Below are 14,938 nucleotides of genomic sequence, written 5' to 3'. Positions count from 1 at the left end.
CAGTGAGAGTGCAGCATTCCGCCTAAGGAAGGGGGTCGTGCACATGGCCAGTACCGTATCCGGTGAGAGTGCAGTATTCCGCCTAAAAAGGGGGTCATGCACATGATCGCAACAGATCCAGTGAGAGTGTAGCGTTCCGCCTAGAGAAGGGGGTCACGCACATGGCAGACAGCGAATCCAGTGAGAGTGCTGCGTTCCGCCCATGGAAGGGGGGTCACGCACATGGCCGGCAGCGAATCCAGTGAGAGTGCAGCGTTCCGCCTATGGAAGGGGGTCGTGCACATGGCCAGCACCGTATCCGGTGAAGGTGCAGTATTCCGCCTAAGAAGGGGGTTATGCACATGGCCAGCCGGCAGCCAGGGAGAGTGCAGTATCCCGCCTAGGAGGGGGGGGGGATGCACATGGCAGGCACCATAACTGGAGAGGGTGATGAATGCTGCCTACGGAAGGGCCGCATGCACTTGGCCAGCGCCGTATCCTGGAAGAGGGCAAGAAACCGCCTAAAAGGGGAAATGCCCTAGCAGCGACGCAGGCTGGGAGCGCAACACCATGCCGCCTGTGGAAAGAGGGCATGCAGACAGGCAGCACTACTGAGATGAGGCTGCAGCGTCCTGCGCAGCCCAGAAGAAATTTTTTTATTTTTTTATTTAAAAACACAGCCTCTCTGAGGCTAAAGGGGAGCCACCATATAGGGCACACAGGCCCATTGGGAGCCGGCCTGTACCCAAAGAGTTAACAGGGATCCGGGCTGGAGGGCGGCGCTGCGATCCCCTAGGGGCGGAGGAACCTCCCGGCGGGAAGAATTCACGCCTGGAGAAGTTCCCGCCCCCTCCAACAGAGGCCGGAATTTTGCGGCCTAGTAGGCCGTGAAGCCGGGGCCTAAATATTTTGCGGCATCCGGCTGACCGGGGCCGCCAGGAATCGAGTACCGGAGTGGACTGCTTGTACATACCGGCCGCGGGAGCCCACCCCGCGGACCGGAGAGTCAGGGGCCCGGGTGGAGCGCCGGAATGCGGCCCAGTAGGCCCGAAGCCTGGGCCAAAATTTGCAGCGCCCGGCCGACCGGAATTCGCCGACGGCCGGTCGGGATCGTTGGAGCATCTGCTCAAGCCAAATGCCGGCCGCGGGAGTCCACCCCACAGGCCAGAACAGTCGGGGGCCGGGAAGGAGCGCCGGAGGTGCGGCCCAGCAGGCCGCGAAGCCTGCAAAATTTACGCCATTGCCGTCAGGAACGGGCCCCCAGCCCAGAGCAGCGCATCGGTAAGGGGATGGGGGGACCCTGAGACCGGGTGCCCGTGCGGATGCGAGTGCAGCGTTCCCAGGAGGGACGCCGGTAGGCGATGTGGCTGAACCTATGTCGCAGCATTCTGCAGCTAGTGTGGGAGCTGCGACGTCCTATGAGGGCCAGGAAGGGAGGAGAGGGAGCAGGGAGTAGATTGTCGCCCTGCGGCACCCCATAGGCTAGCCTAGGTCCAGCAGTGACAGAAGGGTCCAGAGGCCCAGTATGGGGGTCAGTCACGCAGGAGACCGGGATAGGGGGAGGGTGGGGGACGTAGGGCTGGAGAAGCCACTCTCTCACCATAGCAGTCTTCACCCTCGGTCCGTTCCAGCAGGGTCGCCCCTTCAGCTACTGGCACCGTAGTGGCAGGACGCTGGAAGAGGGACTTTGCGTGCGGGCGACCCTTGCGCTGGCGGGATGTAGGGGAGCGAGGCTGCCCTGATCCACCTTGTCTACTGTGGGGGAGGCAGCAGTGCGGGTGACCGGCACTGGCGCAGCTCAACCCCGGGAGAACAGAGAGGTCTAGTGCGTCTCTGTTGTCCCTGATGATCTGGAACAAAAAGAAAAGAAAAAAAGTAAAAATCAAAATTTAAACAAAAACTGGCAGTCTCTCTCTCCAGGCTGAGGGTATAGCTGTGGAGGAGGGGCTTAACAGTTTTCACTTAGTGTCACGCCTCCTATGGAGATGAGCTATACCCAAGGTCTTCTGTGTCCCCCAAGGAAATTGAGCGAGAAACCAATTTTTTTATCTTTGTTCACTGAACATGATCAGCATCTAAAAGATTTCTGGTGACCGGCAATCAGACACTTATCTATTATGTTGTCAGTATGTTGGAGGAACGTGATGCCTATGGTGGGCTGCAGGCCAGTGAGAACAACTAGCTATTCAAATATACGTGAAAGTGTTTCTTCAAAAAAATATTAATTAAAAAAAAATTTTTATGTTAACTTTGGCCTAAAGTGGGAGGTGGCGAACTTGAATTGTCTAAAAGACCACAAATAAATATTGTGAGATCAAAGTGGAAACCGCGCCTTACCCAACTGATCAACGCTGCATGCACCGCACTGAAATGCTTCAGGTCAAACTTGCCAATACGGGGATTTAATTCTCGGCCCATAAAAAACGCGTAGATCAAATTCCCTGCAACACAGATTAAACAGGCAAAAGTTGCAAAATTGTGTTAAAACTGAAGGGCTATATTACCTTTAATGCAAATTACTGCATTGTACAAGCCTCGCTAACCCTCTCTGTGAACATTCATATCACCCTAAAGAATAATGCTGGTAACCCACATGGACATTAAGAACTTTTGAAAGGCTATTTCTTTAATTGATTCTAGTGGAGAGATGACCACATCACAGGTCAAACCCCGGTGAAAACTAGTGCTGGAGCACCTCTGGGCAAATCATAAGGCGTGTATCAGAAAACCTGCATAACACTTACTGGATTTCCCTGCAGCAGACAGTTCTTCTTGTGAGGCCTTCCTTGAGCGTACAAACAGATACGCACTTAAAATCACGGAGAGGAGAGTGGTAGAGGCAGCAAATTGATGAAGGTGCTGATATACATAAAGAAGGTTAATCTTATAGTATAAGAGCACAGCAACCAGTACGCCAATGAAGAACAGTGCAAAAAGTCCTGGAAAAGAAAATTACAAAAGCATTGTACATTTCTTTGGGATAACATACACCAAAATGCAAACGAGCGCGTGTCACTCTGCGAGTCCGCAGCTCCTGACCTGACCTCCCAAGCACTGACGGGGTCACATAGGATCATAAATCAATATAATTCTATGTAACCCTTACAGTTCTGGAATGTATTGGATAACACTGGCAGCATTATGTTATATAATGCTATGTGACCCCGTCAGTGCTGGGAGGTCAGACAGGAGCTGCGCTGTGATTTTGACAAATGCCGATCTGCAAGGGGCCTTAAGGTGCATTTACACCTAGCAATGAGCAGCAGATTGTCAGGAAGGAAATGTTCCTTCGCGACATTCGGCTGGTCGCTCAGTGGAGCAGAAAACTGCATTTGCATGCAGCGATCACCTCCAAAGTAGGAGGACGAGCAGTCCCTACTGCGATTGCTCGTTCTCAGAGCTACATTGTTTCTGGGCAGCAGATCGCCATTCAGTCCGCACGATCTGCTGCCCAGAAATGATCATTTAGTTGCCTGCACGAACGACAGGATCACCCAATTAACGAGTGTTTCGCGGCACCTTTACATAGGCAGATTTCGGGAATGAGCCTTCGCAAGAACATTCGCTCCCGATAATCTGCCCGATTATTGCAAGGTGTAATTCCTATTTAAGCCTCGTTTATCAAAACTGCCCAAGAAAAAATAAAAAAATAAAAACACACAACCTCTCTCTACACACTAAACCGGTTTCCCCTTCCATAATGCTCTGGGAAAATGAAAGCTGAACTCCGATTAGCTGCCATGGGCAACAAGGCCAGTTTTTCTGTAGACGGTTTTTATAAGAAGCTCATCATTTCATACATAATTCTAACCCCTAAAGCTGATAACCTACCATTGATCCTGTAGCTCAGTCTCTTCCCAGTTGCAAGCGGAACACCATGTGCAATCTAAAAAGAAAGTGAATTTCCATCTTGTAACCGGAATTATTGCTCTGATTTCCTGGACAAAAACGTCCAGATCATTTATCAATAAATAAATAAAAACGATGATTCCCAAGTTTGCACCATTTGTGAGGACATTTTACTATTTTTTTTTATGAAGTGGTGTAGTTTCTTGGAAAATAAATGCAGAGCACTTGAGGGCCCTACTTTGCAAGATTGTAAAATTTTAAAGGGGTTCTCTGAAAGTATTGCTGACTTTAGGGTAGGTAATGAATATCAGACAGGTGGGGGTTCAACGCCCAGAAACCCAACTGAGCAGCTGTTTGTAGTAGCTCTAGCTACAGAACCCAGCACCAGAACTACACAGCTGTGGCCATTATGCAGTTGCTGTAACTGGTTACTTCAGTGTCCTCACGGCAAAAAAAGACAAGGGAAAAAAAAAAAAAGTTTCCTCACAAACTGTATTAAAGGGAACCTGTCACCTGCTTTATGATGCCCTCGCCAAGGGCAGCATAGTGTAGTGGCAGACCTGGTCTGTCACTTCTGTGATGGAAGTCAGTACTTTTATAATGCAGACACACCGAACCCCTCAGCACATGCCAGCGCTGAGAGGGAGACAAGTCTGACGAGGCTTGCTGAGTGAAGTACACCGCCGTCTCCAGAACTCCCATAAAGGTGGAGCAGCAGTGCTCTGCTCATTGTATGGGGCCCCGGCGGGTAAGTGTTCTCATTCTTGGGATCACTAAGGGGGAGTCCCAGCTGTAGGACCTCTACCAACCTAGCAGATATCCACCTTGTGGATAGGGGATAATTTGCCACCAGAATACATCTTTAAGGCTACATGCACACGACCGTATGTGTTTTGTGGTCCGCAAAGCAAACAAACAAAAAATAAATAAATGACATCCGTATTTTTTTTGCGGATCCATTGCAACAATGCCTAAAACGGACAAGAATAGGACATGTTCCATTTTTTTTTTTTTTGCGGGGCAACGGAACATACATACGGATGCGGATAGCACACGGTGTGCTGTCCGCATTTTTTCCGGACCCATTAAAATGAATGGGTCCGCATCCTATCCGCAAAAAGAACGGAACGGACACGGAAACAAACAACGTTCGTGTGCATGTAGCCTAAACAGGCAGGCAATAAAAACGAACAGTTAAAAAAAAATATATATATATATATATATTTGTTTAGCCATTTTTCAATACAAGATGTGCTATTAAATATAACTTGTCCCTGAAGAAATAAGCACAACACAAGAACTGGCCCAGTCCTTAAAAGGGGTTAACAGAGAGAAGTGATTATGTGTGCATTTTGAACAGGTTCACAAATTCTTAATCCATATTACCGTTCCAATGGGAAGAAGGTAGAATAGTTCAAGCAGCAGTATCCAGAGAGCAAAATATCCAAAGACTGTAGAGTCCCACAGGTCACGAAATGCCCAGTGCGGGTAGAAACTCCCGAGAGATGCATCCTTCTGGGCGCACATATGCAGAAGATAGTACAGGAGAGCGGGCATGGAAAGCATCATGAGAGCTGCACCTAAATAGCAGGACATAATTTAGGATTTTTGCTGCTTTGTGTGCGATTATACAATGAAATGCCGTCCCTTTACACAAACAAGTAACAATATGTACTAGTCCGATTCACACTGCTATATCAAGGCTTTTTAGCGAGACTTCTATTTCACAACAAAAGCTGAAGTGGTTCTTTTCGGGGCTATTTATACAGGTTTCCTTGCATGCCCCTGACAAGTAGTGATTATGCACACCATTAAAAGGGGTTCTCCCGGAATTAAGAAAATAAAAATTTAAGAAAATACTTAAAGGGAACCTGTCACCTCTACTATGCTACCCTCACTGAGCGTTTCTAAATGGTCATTGTGTTACCCTAAACATAAATTACACTTCATTTTATTTGCAGACAAATTCAATAAGTATTATGCATTTTTTGTACTTCCCGCCTTTGATGCAAATTAACATAAAAAAAAAATAAAAAAAAGTCACATCTTACTTGTGTGACCAGAGAAGCGTCATATTTTTAAGCTCTGACTCATCTCAGGGTAATTTGCATATGTATCACAATAAAAGCACACAGAGCTATGGGGACTGGGTATTGCGGATGTGCTAGCGGCCATCTAGCAACCCATGTCTTCAGCTCTATACCCAAAATCCTGGTGACAGGTTCCCTTTAAATATTACTTCATTATAAATATATTCCCAAATACCTTTCATTAGTTATAATCGCTCATTTTGTCTAGGGAGCAATCAGGGGAAATAAAATGGCCACCGTCCTATTAGTGCACACAAAAACTTGATTTTTGTACTTAACGTAAAATCTGTTTCTCTGCCGTCTCATTGGGGGACACAGGCCTTGACCATGGGTGTAGCTGCTGCCACTAGGAGGCGACACTAAGCACAAAGGTGTGAGCTCCTCCACTTCAGCTATACCCGTCCTACAGGGACTAAGCTAAAACAGCTTGTGCAAAAGCAGTAGGAGAAGCAAGATACAACAGGAAAACCAAACAATGTACAAACCCAGAACCACGCAGGCCACAAAGTTGCCCGTAAAAACGAGATTTTTGTATAACTTACCAGTAAAATCTCTTTCTCGCTCTTTCCTTGGGGGACACAGAAGACCTTGGGTATAGCTCATCTCCATAGGAGGCGTGACACTAAGTGAAGACTGTTAAGCCCCTCCTCCACAGCTATACCGTCAGCCTGGAGAGAGAGACTGCCAGTTGCGTGTGCAAGTAGTGAGAAAAGGCAAAGTCCAACAAGGAACCAACAAGCCAACTACCCAACGGGTAACAAAAACTCAGAAACCGTGTAGAGAAAAACAATGAATGGGTGGGTGCTGTGTCCCCCAAGGAAAGAGCGAGAAAGAGATTTTACTGGTAAGTTATACAAAAATCTCGTTTTCTCGCCCAGTTTCCTTGGGGGACACAGAAGACCTTGGGACGTTCAAAAGCAGTCCAAAAGGGGAGGGACCACAGCACCAAGGCGAAGCACCCGAAGGCATCAAGGAACCGCCGCCTGCAGACCCAGGCGGGCCAAGGCAGCATCTGCCAAAGCCAGAGTATGCACCCTGTAGAACTCGGTAAGGCGTGCAAGGAAGACCTGTGGCCGCCTTGCCCAAATGCATGGCCGAAGCCCAATGCCTCCGGCCCAGGAGGCACCGACCGCTCTGGTGAAATGAACGGTGACAGCAAAGGCAGAATCCTGCCCTTGGTGCGGTAACCTCAGCAATAGCCAATCTGATAAAGCGGAGGAAAAACCACCCTGCAGTCCGTCAACCCTAAGCGCGGACCTCCTGCAAACCCAAGAGACCGAACGTCGACAAGAGTCGGAGATCTCCAAGTAAAAACGGCAAGGCCCAAACAACGTCCAAATCGGTGAAGTGTTGAAGCGAAAGGCAAACACGACCTTCAGAAGGAAGGAAGGAAGAAACGGGATGTAGAACAGCCCTGTCCTGGGAAAAGACAGAAGGCTCGGAACAAAAAGGGGCCATTCAGGCACCCGTCAGAGACACGACTGATACGGAAACACAACCGTACAGGACAGAAGGGGTAGAGAGAACTTCTGTAACGGCTCCAAGGACAAGATTGGAGCGCCGAGAGCTCAGTATGTAGTTCCCAGGGCGGTACCGAAGGACAGTACAGAGGAACCAAAGAGCCACTCCGAGGAAGGAGGTCTTGACAGGCCCAGAGGGCCGGGGAACGCTGTAAGAGGAAGAACAGTGCCGACACTTGACACCTCAAGTAAAGGAGTCCCAGTCCCAGTCCGGACTGGAAAAAAGACAGAACCATGGGGAGAGAAAGTCAGAGTGGGGAATGCACAGCTTCCCACAGAACCCCAGACAAAAAACCCTAAGTCCTACGACAGATCCTGGACGAAACACAGCCAGGAGCGGACAGTAGCGAACCCACTGGAGTCGCCTGGCAAGAGGGCGCCCAATGTGATCAGGCGCAGACCAGTAACACGGGCAGAAGGGCCGACAAAACTGGTCCCGTCGGCCCCCGAGCAACGTTGTCCGGTATCCACCCGAGTGGGGAAGCAGAAGGACAGACGGAAAGGAACCAAAGGGTCCGCCCAGCATCCGCAGAGATGCCAGGACAAGACAGGCTAAAGTCCATGCTGATGTAGCCACGTTCTACAGTCCCGGTGTAGGAGATCAAAGGACAATCTGGACCGAAAGGTAGTCTCCCCAAGTTACCGAGAAGGTAAGTCTACAGCAGGACCATTGTCTTAGAATGGACCTCCCAATCTGCACTCAGCGGGAGGACAGAACGCGGTAGACTCGGTAAATAGGCACACAGCTAATACAGCTAGTGTGAACAAGGGAGACAGTACGAGGCCAAAAGGAACACCGGAACCATCCACATAAACAACCATGCTCTCCCCAGAGGGGAGGACAGTGAAGGAACAGCCTCTGAAGTCTGGCGGGACAGAAGCCACATCGGAGTGATCTGTACCGAGCGGGAGCCAAACAGAGCCGGCGAGATAAGGTAGTCGAGACAGAGGCCGGCATAACACCCTCCAACCGAAAGGAGGAGTGGGCAACAGGGAAGCCATAGGACAGTTCAAAAGCAGAACCCCGCTACACTGAGACGCCCGCAGAAGGCGAATACCCTGATGAACCCAAGGTGGAGGTCCCCTGGACCTGGGTAATCGAGCACCCAAGAGAAGTTGGGTGACCTTCCCGAGAAGAGCGGCCCGAACCTGGTAGCAGATCAGACTGAAGCGTAGAGGCACCAAGAGGAAGGACTCATACCACACTGCATCCGAAGAGGAGGAAATTGCAGCAGGCAAGGGAACCGCAGTCCTGCCAGAGCCAACAAAGAATTCGAGGGGCGCTGCAGACAACAGCACTCTCGACCATGTGACCACTAGCGCAGGGAAGCAATACCGCGGAAGGACGAATGGGCACGCATCTAGGAACCACGAACACTCCCTGGGATGAAGGACCAACTAAATGAATGAGTACCACCCAGCTCGGTGCAGCAGAGAGCAAGTAGAGCCCGTCCGGGTCAGGTGGACAGAATGAACTCCTTAGAGACGAGTGCAAGGCTTGCGGCAAGCATCGTATCCCAAGAAAACAGAAGTATGCTGCAGGAAGCAGGTGAGGCATACGTACGAGCAGCCCCGTAAGCAGTGAGAAGGCCAACCCACCTACAGGAGGAGAAGGCATACAACGCACAAGAACATCCGCTCACTGCAAAAAGGTTACTTCAGCGAAAAAGGGGGCTCGCCACAGAGTGCCACAGCATGTACGGAATTGCAAAGTGCAACCTGAAAGGGAGTTATGCACAAGCCTAGTATAGCATGCGATGGAACGCAAGCAGTCCACCCCGAAAGGGGGAAATTGTACCTGGCAAACTGCAGTCGGCAAGAGTGCAAAGGCCCGTCCCGAAAGGGAGTGCTGCCTAAGGCCGTACCTACTTCAGAGAAGCAGGATATACCCTATAATCCAGCAGGAACGCAGGAGGTCCACCTAGTGAAAGGGGAACATGCACAGGGTTATCCTAGCATTAAGTGAGTGTGCAATAATACACCCAACACTGAACTTAGCGAGAGTCCAACTACTCTGCCAATGAAGGGGGACATGTACAAGTCCAGCACAGCCATACAAGGACAGCCGTGAATCTCATGAGCGTGCCAAATTCTGCCCATGGAATGAGGGGTGGTCACGCACAAGGCCAGCACCGTATCCAATGGGAGTGCAAGCGTTCCACCCATGTTAGAGGGCCATGCTCATGGCCAGCAACGTATCCGGTGAGAGTGTAGCATGCCGCTCAGAAAAAAGGGGGGGTAATGCACATGGCCAGCATCTCATCCAGAGAGAGTGCGAGCACCCCGCCATGTATGGAAGTCATACACATGGCCAGCAACGTACTGGCGAGGGACAAACACAGTCAGTGAGAATGTGTGTATGTCGCCTGAGGAAGGAAGGCATGCCCATGGCCGGCAGCGAATCCAGCGAGAGTGCGTACACCGCCCACGGAAAAGGGGTCATGCATATGGCAGACAGCGGATCCAGCGAGAGTGCAAGCACTCCGCCATGTATGGGGTACATGCACATGGCCAGCAACGTACCTGCGAGAAAACAACCACAGACAGAGGGATGTATGTATGTTGCCTGAGGAAAGGAGGCATACCCAAGGCCGGCAGCGAATCCAATGAGTGCAGCATACCGCCTATGGAAGGGGGTCATGCCTATGGCCGGCAGCGAAACCAGTGAGAGTGCAGCATAGTAACATAGTACATCATAGCACATCAGTGAGAGTGCAGCATTCCGCCTATGGAAGAGGGTTGTGCACATAGTCAGTACCGTATCCGGTGAGAGTGCAGTATTCCGCCTAAAAAGGGGGTCATGCACATGATCGGCAACAGATCCAGTGAGAGTGTAGCGTTCCGCCCAGAGAAGGGGGGTCACGCACATAGCCGACAGCGAATACAGTGAGAGTGCTGCGTTCCGCCCATGGAAGGGGGTCACGCACATGGCCGGCAGAGAATCCAGTGAGTGCAGCGTTCCGCCTAGAGAAGGGGGTCACGCCCATGGCCGACAGCGAATCCAGTGAGAGGGCTGCGTTCCGCCCATGGAAGGGGGTCACGCACATGGCCGGCAGCAAATCCAGAGAGCGTGCAGCGTTCCGCCTATGGAAGGGGGTCATGCACATGGCCAGCACCGTATCCGGTGAAGGTGCAGTATTCCACCTAAGAAGGGGGTCATGCACATGGCCAGCCGGCAGCCAGGGAGAGTGCAGAATCCCGCCTAGGAGGAGGGGGGGGGGATGCACATGGCAGGCACCATAACTGGAGAGATGATGAATGCTGCCTACGGAAGGGCCGCATGCACTTGGCCAGCGCCGTATCCTGGAAGAGGGCAAGAAAAACCGCCTAAAAGGGGAAATGCCCTAGCAGCGACGCAGGCTGGGAGCGCAACACCATGCCGCCTGTGGAAAGAGGGCATACAGACAGGCAGCACTACTGAGATGAGGCTGCAGCGTCCTGCGCACCCCACAAGAATTCTGTTATCAATTTTTTTTTTTTTTTTTTAAAACACAGCCTCTCTGAGGCTAAAGGGGAGCCACCATATAGGGGCACAGATTGTCTGAGACAGGAAAAAAGGAGGACCAACCATACAGGCCCATTGGGAGCCGGCCTGTACCCAAAGGGTTAACAGGGATCCGGCCTGGAGGGCGGCGCTGCAATCCCCTGGGGGAGGAGGAACCCCCAGGCGGGAAGAATTCGCGCCTGGAGAAGTTCCCGCCCCCTCCACCAGAGGCCGGAGTTTTGCGGCCTAGTAGGCCGTGAAGCAGGGGTCTAAATTTGCGGCGCCCGGCCCGTAATGTACCGCCGGGACCTGAGGCGGAGTGGCGCATCAAACCGGCCGCGGTTGCCCACCCCGCGGGCCGGTCGGAATTGCGGCTCAGCAGGCCGCGAAGCCTGGGCCTAAATTTGCGGAGCCCCGCCGACCGGCACCTGCTGGAGCATAGAGGTCAAGCCCAATGCCGGCCGCGGGAGCCCACCCTGCCGGCCGGAAGAGTCAGGGGCCCGGAATGGCGGCCTAGCAGGCCGCACCCCGCCCGGTCGCACCGTAATATCAATGCCGGCCGGAGGCGAGGCCTTACTCCACAGCCGTCAGGAGCGGGCCTCATGCCTTGAGCAACACTCCGGTAAGGAGATGGGGGAACCCAGAGAGCGGGTGCCCGTGCGGATAGAGAAGGCAGGCGACGCGAAGAAACTATGTCGCAGCTTCTGCAGCTAGCTGTGGGGAGACAGCCACTAGCTGCATGTCCTATGTAGGAAATGAGGGGGGGGGGAGGCAGGGAGCAGATTCACTAGCTGCATGTCCTATGCCGCTCTGCGGCACCCCAGGGGCCAGGCACGCAGGAGACCAGGGTGGGGGACGTAGGGCTGGAGAAGCCACTCTCTCACCATAGCAGTCTTCACCCTCGGTCCATTCCAGCAGGGTCGACCCTTGCGCTGGCGGGATGTAGGGGAGCTGGGCTGCCCTGATCCACCTTGCCCTCTGTGGGGGAGGCAGCAGTGCGGTTGACCGGCACTGGCGCAGCTCAACCCCGGGAGAAGCAGAGAGGTCTATTGCGTCTCTGTTGTCCCTGATGGTCTGGAACAAAAAGAAAAAAGTAAAAATCTAAAATTTAAACAAGGAGAAACCAGCCCTGCAGAGCAGGGGGTGTCTTGCCTCCTTGGACACTAAGCAAAAACTGGCAGTCTCTCTCTCCAGGCTGAGGGTATAGCTGTGGAGGAGGGGCTTAACAGTCTTCACTTAGTGTCACGCCTCCTATGGAGATGAGCTATACCCAAGGTCTTCTGTGTCCCCCAAGGAAACTGGGCGAGAAAAGAGAATTGGGTGGGAGCTGTGTCCCTCAATGAACGGAAGAGAAACAGATTTTACGGCGAGTACAAAAATCTAGTTCTCATTCGTATCATTGGGGAACACAGGCTTGACCATGGGACGTTACAGAGCAGTCCCAAGGGTGGGTCACCAGATGGGAAGTTTGAGCGACAAGAAACACAGGCAAAATGGCGCACAGAAGGGACCACCTGCTTTGGGGCCTAGGGTCTGGGCTCGGACATAGTGAGTACCCTGTAGTGACAGGTAGGAGAATGAAGGGGGTAGGTCAGACCCTGTAGGGAGGGGAGACCCTGTAGGGAGGGGAGACAGAGCTTACCCGGCCTGTGTCCCTTACTGCAGCTTGGCCGGAGGTGCCTTGTGCCCAAGTCCCGCAGTGGTCCTCCTGAAGCAAAAGGTGGGGGGAGTGCAGAAAAGGCACAAAAAATTTGAGCCAGGATGCAGATAAAAGGAGGGAGAAGTGGGGGAGAAACTTCATGCCCCGCCCTCACGAATTGAGTCGGTCCCCAGTGATAATGAGGGGAAGCGCTGGCCTGATCCATCTGTCCCTCCAAAAGAGGTCTGGACGAACGGAGATGCCGTCCGGGTGTGAAGTACCCGCGGGGAGCTGGATCAGGAGTTGGCCACAGAGAAGCCGGGGCCCCAACTACAAGCGGACCCGGCGGAGGACAGGCCCAGGAACGCCGTGATAAAGGAGAAAAGGCCCCGTCGAAAAGAGGGCATTGTGTGCACAGAGAGGCTCCCCTACCCCCCGACAGGAGAGTGACGTATGGAGGGGACAAGGCCTCCGAGGTCATTCACATAAGAACCTGAGATGGGGAGGGAGGAGAAAGAAGGGGGGTTTTGGGGGCCAAGAATACTTACCCGTCTGGCGTGTTCTGCCCCCCTGGTTCCAGCCAGATCACCACCTTTGGTGTTTGGCCCCTTGGAAAGGGCTGCTACACCGGAGAAGAGACTTAAGGGACTTAACGAGGGGGGCCTGGTCAACCCGCAGGCTGGCGGGATACAGAGGATTTAAAAACCTCTGGTCCGCCTTGTCTTCTGGAGACCGGGAATGAGCAGCAGGCTTGGGGACCTCCTGGTCTCTCCTCTCCTGGGAGGGAACGCAGGTAGCTAGAGCTGCCTGTAACCCAAAGAAGAAGGGAAAAGAGAAAAAGAGAAAATCAGCAGACCTGCAAAGCAGAAAGGTCTGCCTCCTATAGAAATTAAGCTAAAAACTATTTTACTTAGTCTCTGTAGGAAGGAGCTCACACTTTTGCGCTTAGTGTCCGCAGCTCTACCCATGGTCAAGCCTGTGTCACCCAATGATACGGATGAGAAACCTGTCCTAATCATACAGGACAAGTTACTTCACAACACTGAGCTAAAGAGCTGCCTCATCCTACTCTCTGCTCGTCAGGGATTATAGTCCTGAATACAGCTGATAAGAACTTCATGTCTCCTTAAATTCCATTCCTACATAGACTGAGCTGAATACAGCGAGGAGGTGGGGGAGGAGTATAATCAGCAGCTCTTGTATTCAGTCTCCAGTGCCGCAGTCTGTCCTGTCCGTCCTCTCTGTACTTCATGACTCCTCATGGACTCCATTCCTACAGAGATTTAGCTGAAGTGCTCATTAGCTGTATTCAGTAATCCCTGACAAGCAGAGCACAGAGGAGGCGGCAGCTCTTTACCTCAGTGTTGTGAAGTAACTTGTCCTGCTGTGTGATGTCCTGCTGTGTGCATTATTAGGACGGCGGCCATTTTATTTCCCAGATGATTGCTCCCTAGACAAAACTAGCCATAACTAATGACAAATAAATCCAAAGAACGAGGCAGCACTCCAACTTCGGGTGAAAAGGTGATGACCCAATTTATTTCCCAGGCAACGTTTCGGCCCACTCAATGAGGTCTTTGTCAAGCTTGACAAAAGCATCATGAGTGGGCCGAAACGTTGGGAAATAAATAGGGTCATCACCTTTTCATCCTGAAGTTGGAGTGCTGCCTCGTTCTTTGGATTTATTATACAGTGATAGAGACTCCTGTCTTCCCTGAGGAGTTGCACCCTGTTCACACTATCTGTGCTGCTGCTTCAATTGTTTGTCATAACTAATGAAAAGGTATTTGGGAATATATTTATAATAAAGCAATATTTAAGTCATTTCATTTTCTTGAATTCTCAGAGAACCACTTTAACCTTAATGGATACTTCTACAAGAAAATTATTATATCTGTCTTACCTATAGCTCCTCCAAACTCTACCACAGGCTTCTCAATAGGCACAATATGCCTAGTGGGTTCTGGTTTCAATATAAATTCTTTATTGACATCTTTATTTTCAGATTCTGCAAAATATTCTTTCCTTTGGACATAGCGCAAAACCTTTAGATTTTTCATTTGCTGTTCGTCCACCTTTAACTGCAACAAAAATAAAAAATAAAATAAAAATATTGCATGAACTTACTACCTGCAAGTATGTTCTAAACATGCAAAGTCGAGTTAGAGAAAACTTCAAGCAGAAACAAAAACACAATAATGAAGAGGTCAACACACAAAACCATCAGCACTAATACAGACAACTTTATAGAAAGTTTGATAAATTAACAGCACGAGATACATATATACAGGCTGTTGTCATGACTCCACCCGATGACGCTGACTTGGCAGTGAAACAAGTCAGGTAGAAAATAGCGCTCGTCTTAACCTCCTAACAG

The 14,938-nt window shown here is 51.2% G+C and overlaps 1 protein-coding gene across 2 annotated transcripts in view; it reads right to left on the bottom strand.

The window, feature by feature from the left end:
• LBR (lamin B receptor) overlaps positions 1 to 14,938 on the bottom strand; it is a 54,208-nt gene that overhangs the window by 8,653 nt on the left and 30,617 nt on the right. The window contains exons 5-9 of one of the 2 annotated variants that reach the window (XM_040430562.1): positions 14,465 to 14,645; positions 5,215 to 5,408; positions 3,811 to 3,865; positions 2,724 to 2,918; positions 2,317 to 2,420 (exon numbers count right to left, since the gene is read on the bottom strand). In XM_040430562.1, coding sequence (XP_040286496.1) covers positions 2,317 to 2,420; positions 2,724 to 2,918; positions 3,811 to 3,865; positions 5,215 to 5,408; positions 14,465 to 14,645 — 729 coding nt within the window. The remainder of the gene's footprint in view (positions 1 to 2,316; positions 2,421 to 2,723; positions 2,919 to 3,810; positions 3,866 to 5,214; positions 5,409 to 14,464; positions 14,646 to 14,938) is intronic. The other variant, XM_040430563.1, reaches the window with a different exon arrangement.

The sequence above is a fragment of the Bufo bufo genome, chromosome 4 (genome assembly GCF_905171765.1).
Source record: "Bufo bufo chromosome 4, aBufBuf1.1, whole genome shotgun sequence".
NCBI classification, from domain to species: Eukaryota; Metazoa; Chordata; class Amphibia; order Anura; family Bufonidae; genus Bufo; species Bufo bufo.
The sequence above is the reverse complement of the archived record's forward strand: the minus strand, read 5'-3'. Positions and strand labels throughout refer to the sequence as shown.